Genomic DNA, 24,055 nt, shown 5'->3' on the forward strand with positions numbered 1-24,055 from the left:
ATAGAGTAAAATTAGCGAATGAAGTGTCATTTTGCATCTTCCATATCCAATTTCTCCCATCTTTTTATTCTGCAGAAGATATCACAATGGTCATATGCCCTGGAATAGCTAATCACAGTGAGAAGCAGTACATCAGAACCTTTGTTGACTATGCTCAAAAGAAGGGCTACCGATGTGCTGTGTTAAATCACCTTGGGGCCCTCCCAAATATTGAACTGACTTCGCCGCGCATGTTCACTTATGGTAAATATTGGCTCACTCTTCCATCTTCTCCTGTTAGCGTTAGTCCCTAGCATGCCCTGTGTTCCTAGTGTCAAAGGTATGGGTCTGATTTGATCAGTAAACTTTCTCCCTCCCACCCCCCACCCCCAATCTCCAACGCCCCTTTTATTTGCTTTCGTAGCAAAGAACTGAAAAAGTTTGGTTCTTAAGTTACACTGGAAGTTTGGAAACCGGAAGCCAATATTAACGTTTGTACAGAAGAAAGAAGAAAAGAAAAATGAAACATTTTTCCAAGACTGGTCAAGGCAAAGCGATGGTTGTTGGAACCTGCAACCTATCAACGTTTTTTGGGGCGGAAAGCAGCCAGTCTCCCCGTGCTTTTTTTGTCCCGGGGGGGGGGGAGGGGTTCATTTTAGCTGTCCCACTACTCTCCATTCCTTGGAGCGTGGGACGCCTGCTTCGGGGGCCACACCATCCGCCAAGAGCAACATTTCAGCTAGACATTCTTCACCCGTTTTTTGACAGCCATTAAAACAGACTCCATAGCCGATGCAACTCAATATTCAGTATCACTGAACCAGTGGTGGGTTCCTGCCGGATCGCACCGGAACGCGCCGCTCCCGTTCGGCAAGGAACCCAGAAGTAAGTTCCTGCCCCGCCCCTGGCGACGGGACGGCGCTTGCCTGCGATCCACCAGCTCTGCTGGGACCGGAGACGTTTTCTCAGCAGAGCGAAGCTTCTGAAAGGGACGAAGGCTCAGCCTGCCAGGCTGCCACCGCTCCACTGAAGTTATGTCTGCGCAGAGAAACGTCTCCGGTCGCGCCTGAGCTGGTGGAGCGCAGGCAAGCGCCATCCCGTTGCCAGGGGCGGGGCAGGAACTTACTTCCGGGTTCCTTGCCGAACAGGAGCGGCGCGTTCCGGTGCGATCCGGCAGGAACCCACCACTGCACTGAACGGATGGTGGCCCAGACAACAGGAACTGAATCAGGGACCTGGGCATTTCAAGGGAGGGAGGGGGCAGAGAAAAACAGAACCTTTGGGTAACCGAATCCGGCCATCCAAGGAAATCCGGGGGAGGAAACACCCTACAAAATGCCAGATCAGTAAACTTTCAAATGACTCAGATCACATTTTTACAGTAATTAGGTTACTTTTACAGTAACCTAATGAGCTTGGCTTGGCTTTGTCTCATCATGTGAGCCCGACCAGGATTGTGGTCTGTTAGAAAAGATAAGCATGTTGTTCCATCATTCGAAGGAAAAACAAATATGACAGAAGGGTAATTCAATGAAAAAAGACCTTTTTCAACATGTGCATGTTTCTATATGCACGAAGAGAAAAGACAGAGAGAAGACCAACTGACCTTTTCTCCTAAGAATATACATGCAACGCTGTAGTATCAGTTTCTTCAGCTTGACTTATAGTGCCAGAAAAGGGAGTATGACATACCATGTTTTTTGGAGTATAAGACGCACCCTCCCGCCCCAAAAGTGGGTGGAAATGTCTGTGCGTCTTATACAGCTTATACATGCTGGGAGATAGAGGCAGGTTTTTTTTTAAATTGTTTTCCTCCCCAAAAGCTAGGTGCATCATATAAATCCCAAAAATACAGTAGTTTTCAACTAGAAGTAGTTTGGGAGAGTAGCACAAGCTGATACTTCATAAAACCCAAGAGACAGGAGTTAACACCAAAGGAAGAATTTGTTTTTCCATTGAAATCCTGTTGGCTCCTGCCATTCCTTGTATCCTGTTGTTTATGATGAGTGTTTCAAATCTCTAGTGTAAAAGCCTTTGGTATCACTTTTAAAAAATTATTATTATTATTGTAGTCTGTAGCCTCAGGAGATTATTCTGGAGTGTTATTGAGCAATAAAAATGTTACTGTAACGCTCTACCCTTTTATTTCTCTTATGCTTTATTTAACTATACTCAGGTATTGACACTTGAAAACTCTGTACTGCAATGCGAATAGAATACTATCATTATTCATAGCGGTGGTGGCATTCAACCGGTGTAACAACCGGATTCGCTTTGCGTGTGCTTCGCGCACAGCAAACGCGCTGCACGGCCGCGCATTGCATTTGAAATCAGCACTAAATCTTACCTTTCCCTGCAGCCCCGGTGAGTAAAGCAGTTGAGATGCGGCAGTCCGCTCTGCTCTGTCGATCAGCTGGGCTTCAACCAAAGGAAATATAGGACAGAATAGAGCAGGGGCTGGTGGGCGGGGCCAGCAGATCGCCAGAATTACTGGTTCGCCCGAACTAGTCCAAACCGGCTGAATCCCACCCCTCATTCATAGTATCTGGTTTTCACTACGTGTAATGATCCTCTGTTTCTTATTTTATGGTTCTTAAAATGTTCATCATTTCTTGACTTCGATTAGATTATTTTATAACGTATAGAAGCCTTGAAGAAATGTGGGAAATTATAGTTCCGTTTGCAACTTGGCAAGTTTAAGACTTACGGATTTCAATTCCCAGAATTCACCCGCCAGCATCATGTCTTTGTCTTCACTGTTTCATAGGTTGCACCTGGGAATTTGCTGCTATGGTGACCCACATCAAGAAGACATATCCTCAGTCCAGCCTTGTTGTTGTTGGCTTCAGCCTGGGTGGAAATATAGTGTGCAAATACCTTGGGGAGTCCCACGTTAACCAGGAACAGGTGCTCTGTTGTGTCAGTGTGTGCCAGGGATATAGCGCATTGAGGTAAGTTGACTTATGAGCTTTGTTGTAGTAGAGCAGGAAGTCAGTATGGTTGCGAAGTGCTTTTGCTGAGTGCAGAGGAAGTAAACCATTTCTACATACCCTGTTTCCCCAAAAAATAAGCCCTCCCAGGATAATAAGCCCAATTGGGCTTTTGAGCGTATGCCCCAAATAAACCCTCCCCGGAAAATAAGCCCTCCCCGAAAATATTTAAATGCATGCGCAGCCGGTCCCCGCCATTTCTTCTGGTTGTTTGTTGCACAAACACGAGGTGAGGAGGCGAGGGAGGGGGGAACATGCCCCATGCACCCCACACATCCTTACCTAATGACCACTCCCACAACCCTATCCACCGCACCCCTTCTGTTACGCTAATGGCCACTGCAAAAACAGCAGCAGGCCCAGCTACACGCAACACAGCAGCAGCCATGAGGTGACCACGCTCACCACCTCCTGCACCTCAAAAATAATAAGACCTCCCCGAAAATAAGGCCACGTGCTTATTTCGGGGAGTCAAAAGAAAATAAGACCCTTTCTTATTTTCGGGAAAATATGGATTCTTGTATTCAACCTAAAGGACTCTTTCTGGTCCTTTTCCAAGGTACTGTCTTTTCCGAAAATATGACAATAGAAGGCACCATTTCAGCTAGACATTCTTCACATAGGCAGATGTGAAACCCTGGTGGTTCTGCAATTAAAATTTCATGAAAGAAAAAAAAGCAGTGAGAAAAATGTTTGAAATATTATACCTCTGCTTGCTATTCTTCCACTTAACATAATGGCTTTCCAAAGCTTTCAGAATTTTTAGAATTGCATTATCTAATTAAACTTCTAAGATTTATCAATCATCTTAACGTATTCAGTAATAGCAGTAGCACTCAGTCTTATATACGGTGTTTTACAGCCCTCTCTAAGCAGTTTACAGAGTTGACATATTGCCCCAACAATCTGGGTCCACATTTTACTGACCTCAGAAGGATGGAAGGCTGAGTCAACCTTGAGCTGGTCAGGATCGAACTGTTGGCAGTTAGCATTTGGCAGAGTTAGCCTGCAGTACTGCATTTTAACCACTGCGCCACCACAAATTAACCCAAAATTCGTGTAAAATGCTATAAAGGAAAAACTGCAATCAGGCAAAAAAAATCTCAATATCCGACAGATAGGAAATTATTATAGAAATATAATAGAAATTAATTATAGAAATAATTAATAGATCTGAAAGAATAGGGCAGTTATCTCTTGCTGGGGAGGGGGGGGAATACTACCTCTTTAGTAGAGTATTCTATTTTTCTTGGGCAGAAACCTCATGTGATCTTTCAGTCTGTTTTGGTTCAGTCCAGCACTAAAAGGAATATAACCATGATCTTAATCTGTCAAGTATTGGTTTATCATTCCAATACAAGTAATTCATGGGTTAAAAGTCTCGTCCAAGTTTGATTTCCATTTTAAAATTGCTAACTTGGCCCAGAATGTTATTGAAGTCCAATACTACAACTACATCTTAACTAAATAAACGCTAGACTGGCCAAAATTAAGGGACTTTATATTTGAAAGTCTATACAACAGATAGATCTTATTAGAGTGCCAAAAGCACACTAATGATCCAGTAGAATTGAGCCATAACCGTATTAAAAGAAAAATATATCAACTCGGTTCGACTCTTAATTTCTACAGATTTTATATTTCAGGCTATGAAGTGGCAGCAATTTTGTCCAGATTAGATCTTTAAAAACAATAAGATTAGAATGATGCAAGATTTATATTTTGCATCTGATTTTGTCCTTCCTCATACTTGTCGAATTGAACTGGAGGAAAGGGGAGGGGGATACTGTACTTAATGAGGAAATGGATCCAACACTTGGTTATTTGCAAACAGCTTGACAAGATGATGTTGTATGTTCCATGGGTATGCAGGCAAGAGTTTGAAAGACCATAATATAACACACACAGAAAATTCCTTGAACTAAGAACTAAGGGATGAAGTAATGTTTTCCCTGCCAAACCTGGCTAAATATTAAAAGAAGCTTTCAAATCAGAATTCCGGGTTAATCTGTATGTACTTTGCCAGCTTTTGCAACATCTGATCATTCAACTGATTTTAGAAATGACCCTTTGAGACAACATAGGAAACCATACACTCTCTTCGTGAATTTTTCTTTTGCAAGTTGTTGGCAGCTGTTTGTGAGGGTTTTGTTCCCTCTAACGGTTGACTTTTTAATAGCACTTCTCCATGCCATTGCCTAAGTTGTTGGAGCCACGGTTAATCCTCAACATACGACTCTAATGGAGATTGCCAATTACAGCTGCATGTTGTTTTCATCCTAAAACTTTTTTTGCAGTTGTCGTTAAGCGAACAGAGTCATAAAACGAATGCCCTAGTTCAGAGTTTCTCAAACGTAGCATCTTTACGATGGGTGTACTTCAACTCTCAGAATTCCCCAGCCAGCAAGGAATTCTGGGAGTTGAAGTCTGCTGATCTTAAAATTGCCAAGGTTGAGAAATACTTCCCTCGTTATTAAAGGAGCACATTGTTCACTAAACCTGGGTTTGCCCAGAACCAGAAGTGCCAATTTTCAGCAAAATTGTGCCGAAATGCAGTCATGTGATTGCAGGATCCTACAAATGGCCATCAGTGCAGTCATGTTCCTGAGTGCCAGAGGTGCGGTCACATGATTGTGGGAGGGGGGAAACAGTCATAACTTCAGAATTGGGTTGTACCTCCCCTTTTTCAGGTAAGTCATAACTTCAAATGGTCGCTAAGCAACCAGTCGTAAGATGAGGGCTACTTGTATTGGTGGTCCCCAAGAAAAAAAAAATTAAAGGCGCAAAGTTAGCCTCTTGTCACCATAACCTGACAAAAACTTTCATTAATTGGTTTTATTTTTATTTATTTCCCCCTCTCTCCTTCTTAGGGCACAGGAAACCTTCATGCAATGGGATCAGTGCCGGAGATTTTACAATTTCCTCATGGCAGACAACCTGAAGAAAATCATCTTGTCTCACAGGTGCAGGAATATTTTTATTTTGTTTTATTTTATTTAGTTTGTCAAACATGTACAAGATATCAGGTACAAGTATAACTATGGACATGAACAAGGAAATGAGTACAAATAAATGGGGACAGCGGGACAGGGACGGTAGGCACTTTGGTGCGCTTATGCACGCCCCCTTTACGGACCTCTTAGGAATGGGGTGAGGTCCATGGTAGATAGTTTAAGGTTGAGGCTGTAGGGGTTTGAGGATGTAACAACAGAGTCAGGTAGAGCATTCCAGGCATTAGTCACTCTGTTGCTGAAGTCGTATTTTCTGCAATTGAGTTTGGAGTGGTTTACCTTGAGTTTGTATCTCTTGTGTGCTCGTGTATTATTGCATTTGAAGCTGAAATCGTCATTGACAGGTATATATCTGTTTTGCTCCCATGTTTGTGTTGGGTGGATTGCAGTTTTTACTGCCCCAAGCAAAGTTAGTTAATCAGGTTGGATAGATTACTCACTCGATTCATCTGGATGAAAACTAGGACATTTAGCTTAAGAAATTGTCTGTTACGACCAGAGACTGGAAAATAGATTTTTTTTTTTGAAAAAAAGAATACTTTTGGCATATTTTTAGCAACCTGTATGGAATACTAATAGTTGTAATGGCTGCAGTGATTCCCCCTCAAGGCTTTCATGGCAAGGAACAGGGGGAAGGAAAAATCTTTAGGGCATTTAGAGTCTCTTATGGTTTACAGGGTTTTGAATCTACTTAATTTGTCCCAGATATCCAAACATTTTGACAACTGCGAGATATTTTAATCTCCCTCTTTTAAAAGAGTTCCCAGTCTTAAGTACCAGCAACCCTTCGCAAATCTGAAGGATATCTTGTTAATCTGCCAAAAACATTTTGTCTCCATAATAGATCTTTTGTGCTGTCGTGCAACCCCCGAAGCCAAATTTCCCCAAATGTTTTGTGCTCTACAAGTACAGAGAACAAAGCTCACACATATGGCCCACAGTCCTCCTCTTGTTCCCAGCTCTTTGATTTCCTTCACAGTCAGATCGCTAATGGTCTCTACCCTCTAATGTCTCAAGCCAGATTTCTCTGGTGAACAACATATGTTGAAATAACTATGCCGAGTGAATTATTTGATTGATCGGCACTGTCACGTCACTGTCATTGTGTGGTAATTGATCACACTAAGGCTATCAGTCCAGCCTGATGCCTTTATTATTTGCATCACAAAATCTCCTCTGTAAAATGACCCATTGTTGCCTATGAAAAAAAATTGTCATTGTTGTTAGTTACAAAGTCAGGTCTGACCCATTGCGACCCCATGGACAACGTTCCTCCAGGCCTTCCTGTCCTCTACCATCCTCTGGAGTCCATTTAAGCTGACGCCGACTGCTTCGGTGACTCCATCCAGCCACCTCCTTCTCTGTCGTCCCCTTCTTCTTTTGCCCTCAATCTCTTCCAGCATGAGGCTCTTCTCCAGTGAGTCCTTCCTTCTCATTAGGTGGCCAAAGGATTTGAGTTTCCTCTTCAGGATATGGCCTTCTAAAGAGCAGTCAGGGTTGACCTCCTTTAGGACTGACCGATTGGATCGCCTTACAGTCCAAGGGACTCGCAGGAGTCTTCTCCAGCACCAGAGTTCAAAGGCCTTAATTCTTTGGTGAAAAATTAATCAAATGAAAAAAATATGAAATATAAATGAAAAAAATAAATGAAAAAATTAACATATTTTAAATAAAGCTTTGTATGGTAAAACAAAATGTAACTTTTTAAAAAAGGCATGCTCAACTATGTTCATTTTTCCATATTCCAAAACTTATCTGACAAAGTTTAGTTGTTTTCGTTTATAGATTTGATTTTGTTAAATGCATGTAGAACTCAGTGACTATGTTTCCCTTCCTTCCTTCCTTCCTTCCTTCCTTCCTTCCTTCCTTCCTTCCTTCCTTCCTTCCTTCCTTCTTTCTTTCTTTCTGTTTACAGTTTTGAAATTGCTATCTAAGTCCTATTGCTATCTATAAAAACATTTTTCAGATAAGGATGACATCAAGAGTTAGCAAATGCCGTTATCCCTCTGATGCCTGTGATGGGCATATAACAACAGCTTTTTTCCCCCCTGTGTATTTTAGACATGCTTTGTTTGCTGAATCTTCGAAAAAGATACAGTCTTTAGTGGAAACAGATCTAAGCAGACTTCACACAGCAACCTCTCTCATGCAGATTGATGACAGCATTATGAGGTACGTAAGAAAATCGTGTTGTCGACATTTTCTACATAAATATTTTAGCATGATCATGATTCCTGGAAATGGAGTTTCCGGTTCCTATGACTATGCTTTAATTTCAACCGCCCTTTATTGGGATTCATTTGAAGTTGCACTTGGTGCAGGATGATTTTTGTGTGTGTGTTTTTTAACTATGGCTCTCGGGATGCTGTCAATGGAAATATTGTGTGTAAGTGAAGTTACAGGGCTGAATAGAATGATTAAGCTGTAAAGTTAAGATTTTGCTGCATTTCTGCAGCTTCAGACTTTTTGCTAGAAAAGTGTGCTACGAGCCACGGTGGCGCAGTGCTTAGAGTGCAGTACTGCAGGCTACTTCTGCTGACTGCCGGCTGACTGCAATTTGGCAGTTCAAGTCTCACCAGGCTCAAGGTTGACTCAGCCTTCCATCCTTCCGAGGTGGGTCCAATGAGGACTCAGATTGTTAGAGGCAAGAGGCTGATGCTGTAAACCGCTTAGAGAGGGCTGTAAAGCGGTATATAAGTCTTAAGTGCTAGTGCTATGTGTTAATTCAGGATTTATTTACTCTTGTAACATTGTTGGATGCTTTTAAACACCTGCTGGTGTAGAGTTTTATTTAATGCCAAGCATGGCACTATTTTAAAAGAACCTCTGTTTTCAAAGTTTACTTGGTGTTATGGATATTATAAATATAGCGAGGCAAGCATTGACAAATGAGTTATTTACAAGTCATACAGAACCAAATTGTCATCATTATGATAGGACCTTTTTAATCAGTTAAGCAACAGACTTCTTTAATGGCACTAGAAAAAAAGAAGTCCAACTTTTAGGAATTCTTCCTTTTCAGTTAGAGGATGGTCCACTTGAGCCTCATCTTTTATAACCCTGAAACAGATTTATTCAGCCACAAGGCAGAAACGTAGAGCATCTTAGGAGGAACTGGCATTCTAATCAGGATGAATTTATCTAGGCAGATCTGATTCAACAGAATTTTTTTTTTATGTATTAGGAGACATTATTTAAAATGATCCATCTATCCCTTCATATCGGGTTTTGACTACTGGAGACTACCTGGAACAAGTCCTGAAAGTTTTCTTGGCAAAGTTTTCAGAAGTGGTTTGCCAGAACTTGCTAAGCATTTTCTAGAGCAGTGATGGAGAATCTTTTTGGCAGCAACTGCCCAAACCGGAACATGCATGCATGTGAGCATGCGCATCGGAGAAATCTGAAGACTCGCTGGCTGGCCCGTGCATGCCTGTATTTTTTGCTGGTTTGGGGGGCCTTTTTCAGGCCATTTTTAACCTGAAAATGCACTGAAAACGGCCCGAAAAACAGGCTGTTTGGGGGGCTGTTTTCAGGCACCTGTGAAGTCCAGCTGGTTGGCGCGCATGTCGGAAACCAGAAGAGCAGCTGGCGATGGCACACTTGCCCACAGAGAGGGCTCTGCATGCCACCCCTGGCACGCTTGCCATAGGTTCGCCATCACGGTTCTAGGGAGCGACTGGCTGATATTCCTTGAGCTGATTTTCTGCCTAGGAATTTATGGTTTCCCAGTGCTTTAAAAAAAAAATCTCTCCCCCACCTCCATCAGTGATTCAATTATAATTCACTAAATCTTTCTCATGCTTGTGTTTTCTTTTTTTTCCCTGGTCTTAGAAAATTTCATGGTTATGGCTCCCTGAGAGAATATTATGAACAAGAGAGTTGTCTGCATTACTTGCACAGAGTAAGTTTATCATAACACGTACTGAATATTTATTGTTTTGGTTCTGCGGTTTAAAGTGAAAAGAAAAAAAATAGGGAGGGGGGGGGAGAGGTCATTTGGTCTTGGGGTAGAAGATGGAGTGCAGCTTCAGTGCATTTAAGAAAAGATGCAGAGGGATATTTGACCAAGCGTTTAATACAGGCGCTAGAATAATTCTAGGGAGGATTTTTTACAGGATCGCCTTCAAAAGTTACACGTTTCGTGGGAAATATATGGTGACATATTTTATGGTAGAGTAAGGTAATGAAAATAGAAAGCAGCAAGGGAATTTTGGAACTGGAAATAAGTTTGATTGGGTTGATTCTTTTCATATCCTGATTCAAACTTCTGAATAATTCATATGAAATTGTTCAGCACAAATTCCTGCCTATTTTCTGTGACCCTCATGCTGGTATATTAGCAAGCAGTTGTCCCTAGAAAACATTAATGTTAAATAGAATACGAATAGGATAGGGAATGGGATAGGGATAGGGATAGAGTAGAGTAGAACAGAACAGAATAAGAATAAACAGGAAGGGACCTTGGAGGTCTTCTAGTCCAGCCCCCGGCTCAAGCAGGAGAACTTATACCACTTCAGAGAAGTGACCATCCAGTCTCCTCTTAAAAACATCCAATGATGGAGCGCCCATAATTTCTGAAGGCAACTTCTGTTCCACTGGTTAATTGTCCTCACCGTTAGGAAGTTTCTCCATAATTCTATAATACTTAGTATTACAGAATTATACATTAGTATACATTACATATACTAATGTTGAAGTTCTTTCACATCAAGTATGACTATTAATTGGCTTTTTCATGTGATCTTCCCCCATCCCTTCTCAAGGGGGGGGGGGAACTTGTATAAGAATGGGAACACCACGAGGGTGTATTTGTGAATTAGATTAGATATCATTTTGGATATATGTCTCCCTTTCCCTCGCCTTGGTTGAATACCTTAGGGTCTGTTCCTAAAAGCTTTTCCTTTGACAGCTCAGGGAATATTTCTAACGTTTTTTCATGCTTGTTATGCTGTAAGCCGCCCAGAGTCATTTGAAACGAGTTGGGCAGCAAATAAATTTAATAGATAAACAAATGCCATCCAGAATTCTATTCTTTCCTCTTCAGAAAACTCGACCAGTTGCCCATATAGTAGAAATTGTCTCATGATGGCGAACCTTTTCGGCACCAAAAAGAGAGAGAGAGCGCATGCGTGCGTAGCACCGAGTGCCGAAAAGGGAGCACTTCGCACACACTCATCTAGGCTGCGACAAGGAAGAGGGGCTGCCCAGGGGGCATGCGTGTGCCAGATAATGAACTTCCAGTTTCTGGCACACAGATGTGCGCCAGCCAGCCAGCAAATCTTCTAGTTACTGCCGGAAGCATCGATCAGCTGGCCGGCGTGCATGCTCACGCTGGAAAACTCCAGCGTATTTCCAGTTTCCGGCACTGCTGTACGCACAAGGGTCAGCTGATCATCACATGCGCATGCACACCAAAAACCCAAGAGAGGAACGGGCAACGCCACACGTGCCAAGCAACATGGCTCCCGCGTGCCACTTTGGGCACACGTGCCATAGTTTCGCCATCACGGTCATAGATTATCTAAAGAATTAGATAATTGTTATACTAATAATAATTAGTAGTAGTATAACAATTTAAGCATCCTTACTGAAGCAGTAACTAAAACATTGGGACAAGTACAGGCTGAGTCTTTGTATTCTTAATCCATCACTCAGTTTTCAACAAAATATCCTGGTTCTCTTAAGTCAACATTGTTAACAGGATGTGAGTTTCTGCATGTTCAGGTCTCCCTAAGTCAGGGGTCAGCAAACTGCGGCTTTGGAGCCGCATGTGGCTCTTTCCTCCCTCTGCTGCGGCTCCGTCACCGGTCAGCACCACAATTTTTAGAGGAACTTCCGATGGGGGGGGGGGGAGAGAATCACAGTGCGCCAGGAGAAGACTCTATGGCAAGAGGAGGGTTTTCCAGTTGTCTCCACAATTGATAGGGCTTTCGGTTATGACAGGTAGAGGAAAAAGGACGCCGCGCTAGGAGGAGACTCTATGGTGGGGGAAACTGAACTTCCGGTCAGCTCCAGAATTGAACAGGGGGGCTTCCGGTTAGGACCTTTGTGGCTCCGGGTGTTTTCTTTTCTGTGGGAAACAGGTCCAAATGGCTCTTTTGAGTGTTTAAGTTTGCGGACCCCTGGCCTAAGTGATTGCCCTCCATTGGGACATTTTGAGCAGGATGCATGCTTTTTAATGAAATCATTCAAAACCCACACCTTGCTCTTTTCTGTCTTCAGATCTTTGTTCCCCTCTTGCTGGTTAATGCTGCTGATGACCCTTTGGTGCATGATAGCCTCTTATCCATCCCAAGAGCCCTCTCAGGTAAGGCCCAGCCTTTGCCCGAACTTTTCTTTCCAACCCTAGCAGAATGTAGAATATACCCCAATGTGTCAAAATGGAGCACAGCGTTCTCCCTTCTCTTTGGATCCGATTTACAGTCATCCTCCTCTTTTAACGACTCCATAATCCCTTGCGGGGTGGAGTCTGGGCAACTGCAATGGAGCTGTGTGATTACTGGCCGGATGCCCTTCCTGTCGCCAATGCGGAGTTATATTCAGCAGATATATTCTCAGTGTGCCCGGAGAGAGAAATATCTGCCTCTACCTAGGATCGAACTCACAGCCTCCTGATTGTGAGGGGAGAGCTCCACCTCAGAGTCACCGTAACACGAATGTGATTTACAGTAACGCCCTACAGAATAAAGGCAGTCCTCGACTTAAAGCCCCAATCGAGCCCCAGAATTTCTGTTGTTAAAGCGAGACAGTTGCTAAGTGAGCTTTACCCCATTTTACAGCCTTTCTTGCCACAGTTGTTAAGCCAATTACTGCAGTTGTTAAGTTAGTAACATGTTGTGCGGTGAACCTGGCTTCCCCATTGACTTTGTTAGTCAGAAGGTTGCAAAAGAGGATCATGTGACACCCACCCACCCACCCCGATCGCATGATGATGCAGCCACCATCAATGTACACCAGGCACCAAGCGCCTGAAATCTGATCACGTGGCCACAGGATGTTGCAACGATCCCGAGTGCCGTACATCGCTCCCCCCCCCCCCAAATGCCGTTGTAACTTAAAATGATCGCTGAACAAATTGTTGTAAGTCAAGGACTACCTACCTGTAGGTCCTTGGGTCACACGGAAGCAGGCTGTGACTTCTTTTCACAGCTTTGGCCAAACAGCCGTAACATGGGACAAAAAATGTCCGTGAGTTTTTCACGCATTACAGTTTGCTGTGTAGGATGCCCTCCCCACTTTGCAGTGTAAGAAAAGAGTCGGATAGTCTAAAATCCAATATGCGGGGGATAGAAACATCAGTTGGAGATACCAAAAGTGGACTTGGTTTCTATAATTTCCTGGCTTTCATTTTGACCGAAACAGGTTTTTTTTTTATCAGGATATATAATAACTGCTGTTGGTGTCATTTATGGCTGCCTATAAACAACAAAACTTTGGAAAACAGACTTGGGCAAAGTCCCAAGCGAGCGGCATGCGATTGCTTTCTAAACTTCATTTCTTTTTTTTTACTCTTTTCAGAAAAACAGGAGAACGTCATGTTTGTTTTACCCTTGCACGGGGGCCACCTGGGATTCTTTGAGGGCTCCGTCCTTTTCCCTGAACCCCTCACTTGGATGGATAAGCTTGTGGTGCAATACGCAGACGCCATCTGCCAGTGGGAGAAGAATAAAACTCATTGCTCAGATACGGAACAATCGTCCGGCCAAGAATAAAACAATCCCAAAGACTTTTCAGGTTGTTTCCGACTTAGTTCTCATCTTCCTTCCTTCCTTCCTTCCTTCCTTCCTGCTTTTTCCCAGGCCAAGCCTGGTCATCTTCAATGTAGGCATTTGACCGCCGTGTTTCATGCCAAAATAGAGGTAGAACACAAGGTGTTGCTCTTTGGAACAGTTTGGGAGCAGGTTGGCAGGCAACGCAAGGACAAAACTCGTCCGGTCTCCTGGGGGTTGCTGCCTGTAGCTTACTACAAGGTTTCTAAACCAGCGCAACTCCTCCGAACATCTCTTGAGAGAGGTGAGATGTTCCAACGCTTATGCTTTTCACTGTTCCAAGAAAACAGAATAACCTCATCTGGTTGTTGTTTTTGCAAAACTTTGCCTAGCGAGATAGAAGTGTACTTTCTCTGTGGTTATGTTTCACCTCGTTGCCACCTTAAGAAAAGGGAAAAATTTCTATATCTGCGGAAGACACCGATAGAATCATCTCTGCCGGGGCCCATCAGTGCAGCCGTTTGCAAAGCAGGGGAGAACGATGGGGGATTTTGAATTCCCGGGAATCTCGCCCACCCACCCCTCGAGGGAGGAGGAACCTCACTCTTCCGTGTTTAATGCATTTCAAGGGTTCTCGGTGGCTATGAAAAACGTTTGGATAATCCCAGAATTCCTGACTTGAGTGCATTCAATCACACGCTTTGTTTTCCCTCAAGGGGGCTTTCCAGGTAGGAAGTCTTGGGGAACTCAACGGTAGATTCCCGACTCTGTTACTACTTGACATTCAAACAAGTAGCCTTTGACCGTTGCCTTTTCTAAAACAAGGCGTTCTATTTTGAGATTTTAAAAAAAGTCGTGAGTGCTCCTAACCCAGGCCTTTTAATACTGTCTGTAAGTGAAAAACCAGTGACCATCGAAGTCTGTAAGTTGTCTGTTCTTTTTTTTTTCCTTTTAGAGGATTTTCATATGCGAAGGATGGAGAAAATAAAATATCCAAATTCTTTTCGCCTCCCCAGCATACTACTAGAGCAGTGCAGTAAGATTTTGAAAGCCACAATTGTCTTGGCTTAAAGAGTTAGATTTTTTTAAAAAATGTACTGTATGCCTTAACTATTAGTGGCTTCTGCAATTCCCTGTGTCCAAAGGTGCTCGTTTGAATTTTCAGCTTAGTGACATCAAACTGAGATTGGCAATTGGGGGCGAGATGCAATCATGCAGATACTGTGGAGAAGCAGGATTTTTGCTGCTGTAGGAGAGAGAAACAGATTTTTGTACTGAGCAAGTTTCCAATACGAGCATGGGGGAAAAAAGCCACATCTTTATTCAGATATACACACAGAAACACCAATTCAGAAGCCTGGATTACTTAAGACAGTGAAACGTTGCGATTAGGCTATTTTTCAACTGCAGTTCGGTTTGGAACTGTCCGTTTGGTGTTGCTTCCTTACGGCATATTTCAGTTTACATTTGAAGAGTCATTCCCCCTGCATTATAATCCCTATAATAGTTAGCACTTTATTGCTTCTATCTTTTGTTTTTGCTGCCTGGACACCTTAATTATATCCAGCATTGTTATGTTTTGTTTTTTTAAAAACTTGTTAGGAAGTCTTTCTTGAAAATAGATGTATGGGGTATCTTCCCAGTCAGTTTTGAGATTCTAAAAAGTGTAACTTATGTCTGTGAGGATTTCTTTCTTGTTTTTTTTTTTTTAAATTGAGCAATAATTGCCTGCATCAGAGGGTTCTCGCATCAGGAATCAAAGTGCTCCAGGTTGAAAGCCGTCTTGACCTGTTCAACAGATTCTGTGACTTAAACAGAATAAACGAATTCGGATTCTGTTTTGTTCTCGCATAGGAAGCATTGACCACATTTTTAAAAAATTAACTTTCTCCCCGTCCTCCAACCTCATCGTTGCTTATCAGTCTTCTACATTTGCTTTTTTAAAGCATTTCTTGCTACTTTCCTGCAAACTAAATCCAAGATAAGCATATGATTTTAGCTGCAGAAGAACATTTTAATGATCTCAAATGCTTATTTCCATTTAAGTAACAACCCCACCACCACCACTACTTTGAACTGTTTTCTTTGCTGCAATATATAAAATAGGCATGGACATGATTTATTTTTCCTCAACTGAAAGATATATTGAAAAGCAGACTATAAGAGCCTGACATTATTTCTCATCATTTCCGTCTTAAGGCTAATAACTTTATTTAAAATAAATGTACGTAATAAAGTTGGGCTTTTTCTAAGTCAATTCCTAATATCTTTACCTTAATGGCTGGGAATCATATATTTCAATAACCCTGAAGGAGCATCAGTTGATAAAATAATTGCTGTGGATTAAAACGATAAAATTCCTTGCAAATAAAGGCATTTACTAGTTTTTATGCTGAAGAGACTGTGAGAGTAGAGTTTGCCTTTATCTTTCTTTTTAACCAGGTGCAATAAGACAAAAAATGTAATCCTTCCTTGTTTAAATTTTGGGAATTGGGTTGCAAGGTTGTGCAGTTGTGCAATGTAGCAATTTCAATGAGGATTGCTTTCATGACTTAAATACATTTAGAACTATTGAGCACTTTGGAAAATAATTTTTGCTTGCTCCATACTGTAAATGTAATAAGACTCTTTACATGTCCCAGCTGTTATCAGGAAAATCAAAACTTTTTAGTAAGTCACACAGTCAAAGAAATGTCTTTTAAGTCACAAATTTGATCTTTTCTGCTGCATCAATGAAAAAAAACCCATATTAAATCATGGTAAATTCAATTCTAAACCCCTCTCCTCCCCTTTCCCCCAAAAAATAATTCTGTAAGGAATTCTGGAATGACGAGAGATTGACCAACAAAAGATAGTTGCCAATTTATATACCTAGATGACGTTAAAGTTTTTTTTATTTTATTTTAGTGAAACAGAATATTGCTTGAAAGTTCTTGGAAACAAATCAGGTTTTGTTTTTCCACCATCCATCTTAAACTCAGTTAAAAGGAAACCTCTGGACAAGATCTTTTTTGAGGGAATTTCTTTGCTTTGCATGTTCGGAATTTGGTGGTGTTTCCTCTGAAGATTTTTTTTTCATACTGGAGACATTACTGCTCATAAGTTTTGGGGTGAACCTGACGTACTCCCCCTTTTAATGAAGGATGCGGTGTTGAGAATTGTATGAGCCACCCCACCCCACCCCCAAATGAGCTGTTGCAGCCCAACGGTTCATCTTGTGTCAGCTTTGCCAGTTGATCAAAAGATAGAAGCCAATTCTTCCGTGGCAACCTTTGTGCTAGAGTTAATGTCTTGGCAGCTTGTCTTTGCGTTAAAGTTAGCCTTGTGATGGGTCAAATGTGCATTTCCCAAGTACATGCTACTCTACAAGTGTTCCTTAGGTCTACATGTAAAAAAAAAAGGAGTAGCCAACTAATAGACCGTATTTCAGCTTCCATTCCTTTTCCATTTAACAATTGCTGAAATTCAGTCACATTATCTCTGCCGTCTTTAAAATAAGTACTGTAACATTGGTGCACTTAGTAGCTTCATCTGTATATTGGGTTTTTTTAACCAGGGCTGAAAATTCTGGCCCTATCCTTCCAGGGATGGCACTGCTATTCCCATAGCAGCTAGATCAGTGCCTGCTTGGCTCCAGAAACATTGCCTATTTCTGATATTCTGAATTTCTGATCTAAAGGGGTATGTGACCAGGTTCCCCAGGATCACACAACCCACTCCATATATAAACTTAGCAATGTGTTAGTCCCAGATACCCGTTTGACATGCATACGTGTGTCAAATTTTAAAAAAGGAAAACATTGTTTAAAAGCACACGTCCCAAAACTGTCTCACGCATAGAGAGACCAAAACACGAGAGCATTTTTTTGCTTAGATTGCATTGTTAGACTGATGTGAGCTCAGTTATTGTTCACTTCCTTTAGATGTTCAAGAACGGAGCTTCCAGTCCCTGGGTGGGGATTTTTATCATAGGAAAATACCTCAACGAGGCAGCTTGACTTCAAATCGGAATGAATACCCAGGCAGTAGTAGTGATAATCAAAAAGAAGACGACAATTCAAGGGGTCCATATCATATATTTTTTTCTCCTCCCGCCTTCTGTTTCTTTCGCATATGTTAACACGATGGTCTTAATAGCAAACCTAATTTCACTTCCTGCAGATATTTTTAATCAGAGCAAAAGGCAGCTTGGTTGCTAGTTAGAGCAACCGGAGAAAAGGGATGATTTTTTTTTTGCTCGCTTTAAAAAGGAGAGAATTCTCATCCAGCGCTTGGGCTGGTATCGGAGCTCTCTTCGCCTTCTTTGTTCTTTGCAAAACTACCTTTGTGCTATACTATGTGTTTCTGCCTGGAATTAATTTGATTAAGTCTGTCTCTTTTCTTTTCCTTGAAGTGTCCTTGATGAAATTCATGGTGAAATAAAAATAAATCAACTGGGGAGCTGGGGAAGAATTCCCCCTAGATAACTATGTTGTATTCCATTTTAAATGTTCTGTTCTTTCTGCTGGTTTCACTCAAGGGCACAAGCATACACGGGCAGCATTCGCCATTCCCCCTTCCTTTTTTTCTCTTTTGTCTACTGGAGGATATGTTGTTTTTATTTCCTTTTCAGATCCTCAGGTCCTAGGACCATCCAAGTCCCAGCAGCTTTACTTGATTCCAGTCTTAGTGGAACACGCCTATTCCCCCCCCCCCCCTTTCAAGATTCCTGAACTGCGGACAAAAAAACCCTTGTCTTTGAGGGCGCGGCATTTATGTTGCTTTTGTTTTGATGTTGCATCCAGTAAAACATCTGGGTTTGTACAAACAATCGTGCCATTATCCAGAAAGGTCCAGTTTCATATCAAGAGTAGAAAGTCATAACATTGCCTGAAACGTATGAGAAATCAACCCACTAACGGGGTTGTATCCATACTTCTATTTTCTGGCCTTCTAAGCTAGCGTCATTCCAGCTGTTTAGAACGGGTTGCGTTTGATAGCAAATCCATGTAGGCGTTTTGGGAAATCTGTTCTCCTTTTTTTTAAAAAAAGCACAATTTTTAAAGAGGGGAAATCCTGATTTATTATCCTCTTTTCCCCCACTTCTTTTCTTCTTGAACATGTCCTAATAGAGCAGTGTTTCTCAACCTTGGCGACTTTTAAGTCCTGTGGACTTCAACTCCCAGAATCCCCCAGCCAGTAGCTGGCTGGGGAATTCTGGGAATTGAAGTCCACAGGACTTAAAAGCCACCAAGGTTGAGAAACATTGTAATAGAGGGACCAGACACCTCAGGAAGCTAGACCTGCACCTGTGCTGTTTTTCATTTGTGTCACTGCAGCTGCCTTATTGGAGTAAGTTGACTGTTTTTGACTCTCCCCCCCCCCCCCTTAAAAAAAAAAAGCTGTTGGACTTCGATTCCAATTTATTTTATCGACAATTTTGGATTCCGAGACCTATTTTGGGAACCCCTTATTTCCACAATCCCAAATTCTTTTTGGAAATATAAAATGCTGCCCTGGGGAATTTTGTGTGTGTGTGTGTGTGTGATCCTCGCTACCGGTTTCGTTGTTTGGACCGGTTGTCTGCGGGATGATATTTTGCAACTAGCAATGCAATTTTTTTCTAAATCTGCTAATCTTTCCAGTTTAGAAAAGTGTGTCCTTGATATATTTCTTTTTTTTTTTTTTTGTTCTGTGTGTGATCAATCGACGCTATTGCAGAACAGTAATTTTGTTATTTGATTCAATGGAATTTATTTGCTTAAAAAAAATAAAGACATTAACTGAGTTCGCAATGAGGATGGTGTCTCATCATTTATCTTTACTTGGACAGGAATAAGTAGACTTGGAATTTAGATTTCCTCTATGTCTTATTTTTCCCCAGAGGTCAAACTGCCAAAACAAACAAACAAACACAGAATTGTTATTGGGTGGCACAGCCAAATTCATAGGTGTTATTTCCGATACTTACTGTAACTGCAAATAATCACAAATAAGCACATTGAACAAACACATATTTTAACCTGAAATAGTTTATTGCTCATTGTATCTGAAATTAGAATACCATATAAACTTCTGGAGAATAGTAACCAACGGATGGTCCCATTTCAAGGTTGACAAATGTTGAATGTTAAGAGGGATAATCTTGAAGATACATAATTTCTTATTTTACCCATTTAACTTAGCTCACCATTTATAATTGACTAGAAACGTTGCAGTGTAATTTAACTTTTTGTATGTTTCCCAGTTTAGGAAGCATGAAGTGAAATAATGTAATACAGCATCTATTGCAGATAGTTCCTGTGCCAGATTTCTCATAAAATCAGCTAAGAACTTACAAACAGATTAGTATTTTTTTTTTGTATGTTAGTGGCACTTTGGCCAACATGCTTATATGCTATAAAGAGACAATCAACTGTACTGCTCAATGTAAAAAGAAATAATAGGATTAGTAATAATAGGAGGCTAAAAAAATAGTAGGAAAATTTGAAAATATCATGCGTCTGGGAATTTACGAAATATCAATAAACCAGAAGAAAAATAATTTGAAGGGAACAGAATGTGAGACCAAAACACCAAGCAAAGTTGTATATAACAAAGGCGATTTTTGAAAAACAGTTTCTCTTCTACATGCAACAAACACAGTGTCAGCATTCACAAGACTTCGAGTCTAAAGGCCTGATTAAATAAGTACACCACGTTGCTAGATTGCAAGGGATCTGTTTAATTTCCTCTCCCGGTTTTCAGGAACAAAAAAAAATGAATGTTTAAATTTTCTGTGAGTTGGGGGAGGATCGTTAGGCCCTGTCTGGGTTTGGAGCAAACTACAAGTTGTGAGTCAGTGGCTAAAACGCTGAGCTTGTCAATCAGAAAGGTTGGCGGTTTGAATCCCTAGCACCACGTAACGGAGTGAGCTCCCATTACTTGTCCCAGCTTCTGCCAACCTAGCAATTCAAAAGCAGGTAAAAATGCAAGTAGAAAAATAGGAACCACCTTTGGTGGGAAGGGTATAGTGTTCCGTGCACCTTCGGCATTTAGTCATGCCAGCCACATGTCCATGGAGACGTCTTCGGACAGCGCTGGCTCTTCGGCTTTGAAACGAAGATGAGCACCGCCCCCTAAAGTCGGGAACGACTAGCACATACGTGTGAGGGGACCCTTTACCTTTACAAGTTGAAAAACTACAGAATCCAGCTGTTCCCAGCTATCCGCTAACTTTGAGAAATGGAGGTCTTAGTCTCGCCCTTCGGGGGGAGTTAAGATGGCAAAGAAACATCTGATCCCATCTCTTCCCCTCTGCTCAGGTTCTCCATGTCTCCCAGAGAGTGAATTTATGCTACGGAGGTAGGCAGAAAGCTCCCCCACTTCCCTCTGCAGCCTCAGAGCGTAAGTCCTGTTTAGCTTGAGTCAGTGCCAGTCTTGTCCTGAATGACCCTCTTGTAGGTTTCTTCCAATGGTTTCTATTTCGGAGTTAACCCTCTTGGCCTGTTCCACCAACCAAACAAGCCTAGCATTTAAGCCATGTGGAGCAGGATAGGGAAAGAGAGAGTGACCGTTGCAGATCTGATTTCATGTAAAGAGAACAAGAAAGGACTTCTCTTTGGAGAGCATTCTTGCTTTCCATGTATGGCCTTGAGAAACCACAGGCGGGTATGGAGGTAGTGACAAGATTTCATTTTCCTGGGCTGCAAGAGCACTGCAGATGGGGACTGCAGCCAAGAAATTAAAAGACGCTTGCTCTGGGAAGGAAACGTATGGCAATTCTAGACGGCATACCAAAAAGCAGAGACATCACCCTGCCAACAAATGTGCGTATAGTCAAGGATATGGTTTCTCCAGTTCCAATGGATGACTGTGAAGGTTGGACCATAAGGAAGGGTGAGTGCCAAAGAATGGAGGCCCTTGAACTATGGCGCTGGAGAAGACTCCTGCGAGTCCCTTGGACTACAAGACTATCAAACCGGTCAGTCCTAGAGGAGATCAACCGTGAATGCTCTTTAGAAGGCCAGATCCTGAAGGGGAAACTCAAATACGTTGGCCACCTAATGAGAAGGAAGGACTCACGGAGAAGAGCCTGATGCTGGGAACGATGGAGGGCAAAAGAAGAAGGGGACCGCAGAGAAGGAGGTGGCTGGATGGAGTCACTGAAGCAGTCGGCGTGAGCTTGAATGGACTCCAGAGGATGGTAGAGGACAGGAAGGCCTGGAGGAACATTGTCCATAGGATCACGATAGGTCAGGTATGATTCGCAACTAACTACAATACAAAAAGTACTTTTGAAGGGGATGAAGTTCTTAAGAGGCTGCAAAGTCTCACGATTGTTCTTAGCTGAGACTCTGCCATCTTTTCAGGAGGAGGAGATTAGAATCGAGAGATTTCAGGCAGGCATGAGATGATGGCCATTCCGGGGAAGAAAAATGCACAGGCTGTTCGGAAAAACTGCAAGATGATGCTTGACTTACGTAAGCAGGAGGGGTTTATTTTCAGCTATACGTGAAGAAGGAGAAAGCATAGACCTCCCATAATGCAAAGTCAGGGCTCTGTCTTTGAGGTACGCTTCTCCCCAAGGGGATGAGCTGAAACCCAATAAAGTAAGCAAAAGAAGACAAAAGTACATCTGTCTCCGATTTACCCTGCCTAATTGCTTAAAGCACGTTGGTCTTTTAAAGCATGGAGCGTACAAACAATTCTTGTGATTGGCGCATTTAGTTTACTAAAGCAACTTAAGCCAAAAGCATGCACGTTATTGGAACCATTTCTGTTGGCTACAAAGCTTGTATTTATACTGGAATAAATATCTCAGTTGGCCTTCAAGTTTCTACAGTGACTTCCTATTCTATTCCAGAGGAATTCTTCCCCTACCCTCCACACACATAACTTAGAACCATCTTCCAACGTCCATTAACATTGTTTGATCCTAAAATACACAACTCTGAATGAAGACATACTTTTCCAATGCCCCAATCCGAATAAGACCAGTTCTAAAGTGGTATATTGGACACGCCAGTGGTTGAGCTCAAAGTGAACCAAACTAGCCATAGTGCCTTCTTTGTAGATCCCCATAGATCAGTGATCTATGATCTTCGGTTTGCTTTCTTATCCTCACTAGGGAAGGCTGAGCTAGGATGACAGCACCTGTTTTTGGAGGTGGGGTTCGGGGGGGGGGGGGGGGCTCTGCCTTTGATGGCTGAAAGAGGGTGAAAATGAGGAATGAAAGAGATAGAGCTTATGATCACAATCTACGTTTAGGCAAGAAAAACAAAATGCCCAAGCACAGTATAGGTGGTACCTTGCTCAATAGTAGTAACTGTGAGAGGGATCTTGGAATCCTAGTGGACAACCATTTAAATATAAGCCAGCAGTGTGCAGAAGCTGCCAAAAAAGCCAACACAGTTCTAGACGGCATAAACAGAGGGATAGAATCAAGATCACGGGAAGTTTTAATACTACTTTATAATGCCTTGGTAAGGCCACACTTGGAATACTACATCCAGTTTTGGTCGCCACATGTAAAAAAAGATGTGAAGACTCTAGAAAGAGTGCAGAGAAAAGCAACAAAGATGATTAGGGGACTGGGGGCTAAAACATATGAAGAACGGTTGCAGGAACTGGGTATGTCTAGTTTAATAGAAAGAAGGACCAGGGGAGACATGATAGCAGTGTTCCAATATCTCAGGGGCTGCCACAAAGAAGAGGGAGTCAAACTATTCTCCAAAGCACCTGAGGGCAGGACAAGAAGCAATGGGTGGAAACTAATCAAGGGGAGAAGCAACCTAGAACTAAGGAGAAATTTCCTGACAGAAGAATTCATCAATGGAACAACTTGCCTGCAGAAGATGTGAATGCTCCAACACTGGAATTTTTTAAGGTTGGATATCCATTTGTCTGAAGTGAAGTAGGGTTTTCTGCCTAAGCAGGGGTTGGACTAGAAGACCTCCAAGGTCCCTTCCAATTCTATTATTCTATTCTATCAATTGAGGTAGTCCTCAACTTAGAACCATTCATTTAGTGACCACTTGAAGTTACAACATCACTGGGGGTGGAAAGTGACTTAGGACTGGTCCTCCCACTTACGAATGACGCAGCGTCCACCCCATGGTCCCATGATCAAAATATAGGCCACTGGCTATGTTTATAACGGTTGCATGCAATCGCTCCGGCTTTCCACTAGCAAAGTCAATGGGAGAACGTGGATTCACTGAACCAATCGCGTGATTCACCATAGCCCCCCCCCAAAAAAGTTCTAAAATCGTATGCTGCTTGCTTAACAAACGCCCGTCGTAGCAATGGGAATTCCAGTCCTAATCTGGGTTATACATTGAGAACTACCTGCGCTGCATTTCAAGGCGAAGCTGAGGTTGATCTTCCCACCTGGGACTGTTCATTT

At 42.2% G+C, this 24,055-nt stretch overlaps 1 protein-coding gene across 3 annotated transcripts in view; it reads left to right on the top strand.

Moving 5' to 3' along the window:
• ABHD2 (abhydrolase domain containing 2, acylglycerol lipase) overlaps window positions 1-19,456 on the top strand; it is a 40,715-nt gene extending 21,259 nt beyond the window's left edge. For all 3 annotated transcript variants that reach the window (XM_081964835.1, XM_081964836.1, XM_081964834.1), the window contains exons 5-11: window positions 76-243; window positions 2,747-2,930; window positions 5,840-5,932; window positions 8,042-8,152; window positions 9,812-9,881; window positions 12,203-12,287; window positions 13,499-19,456. In XM_081964835.1, coding sequence (XP_081820961.1) covers window positions 76-243; window positions 2,747-2,930; window positions 5,840-5,932; window positions 8,042-8,152; window positions 9,812-9,881; window positions 12,203-12,287; window positions 13,499-13,692 — 905 coding nt within the window. In that variant the 3' untranslated portion in view covers window positions 13,693-19,456. The remainder of the gene's footprint in view (window positions 1-75; window positions 244-2,746; window positions 2,931-5,839; window positions 5,933-8,041; window positions 8,153-9,811; window positions 9,882-12,202; window positions 12,288-13,498) is intronic.
• The last annotated feature ends 4,599 nt before the right edge of the window (window positions 19,457-24,055 follow it).

This window comes from Natrix helvetica (assembly GCF_964273705.1).
Source record: "Natrix helvetica genome assembly, chromosome: 12".
Taxonomy (NCBI): Eukaryota; Metazoa; Chordata; class Lepidosauria; order Squamata; family Natricidae; genus Natrix; species Natrix helvetica.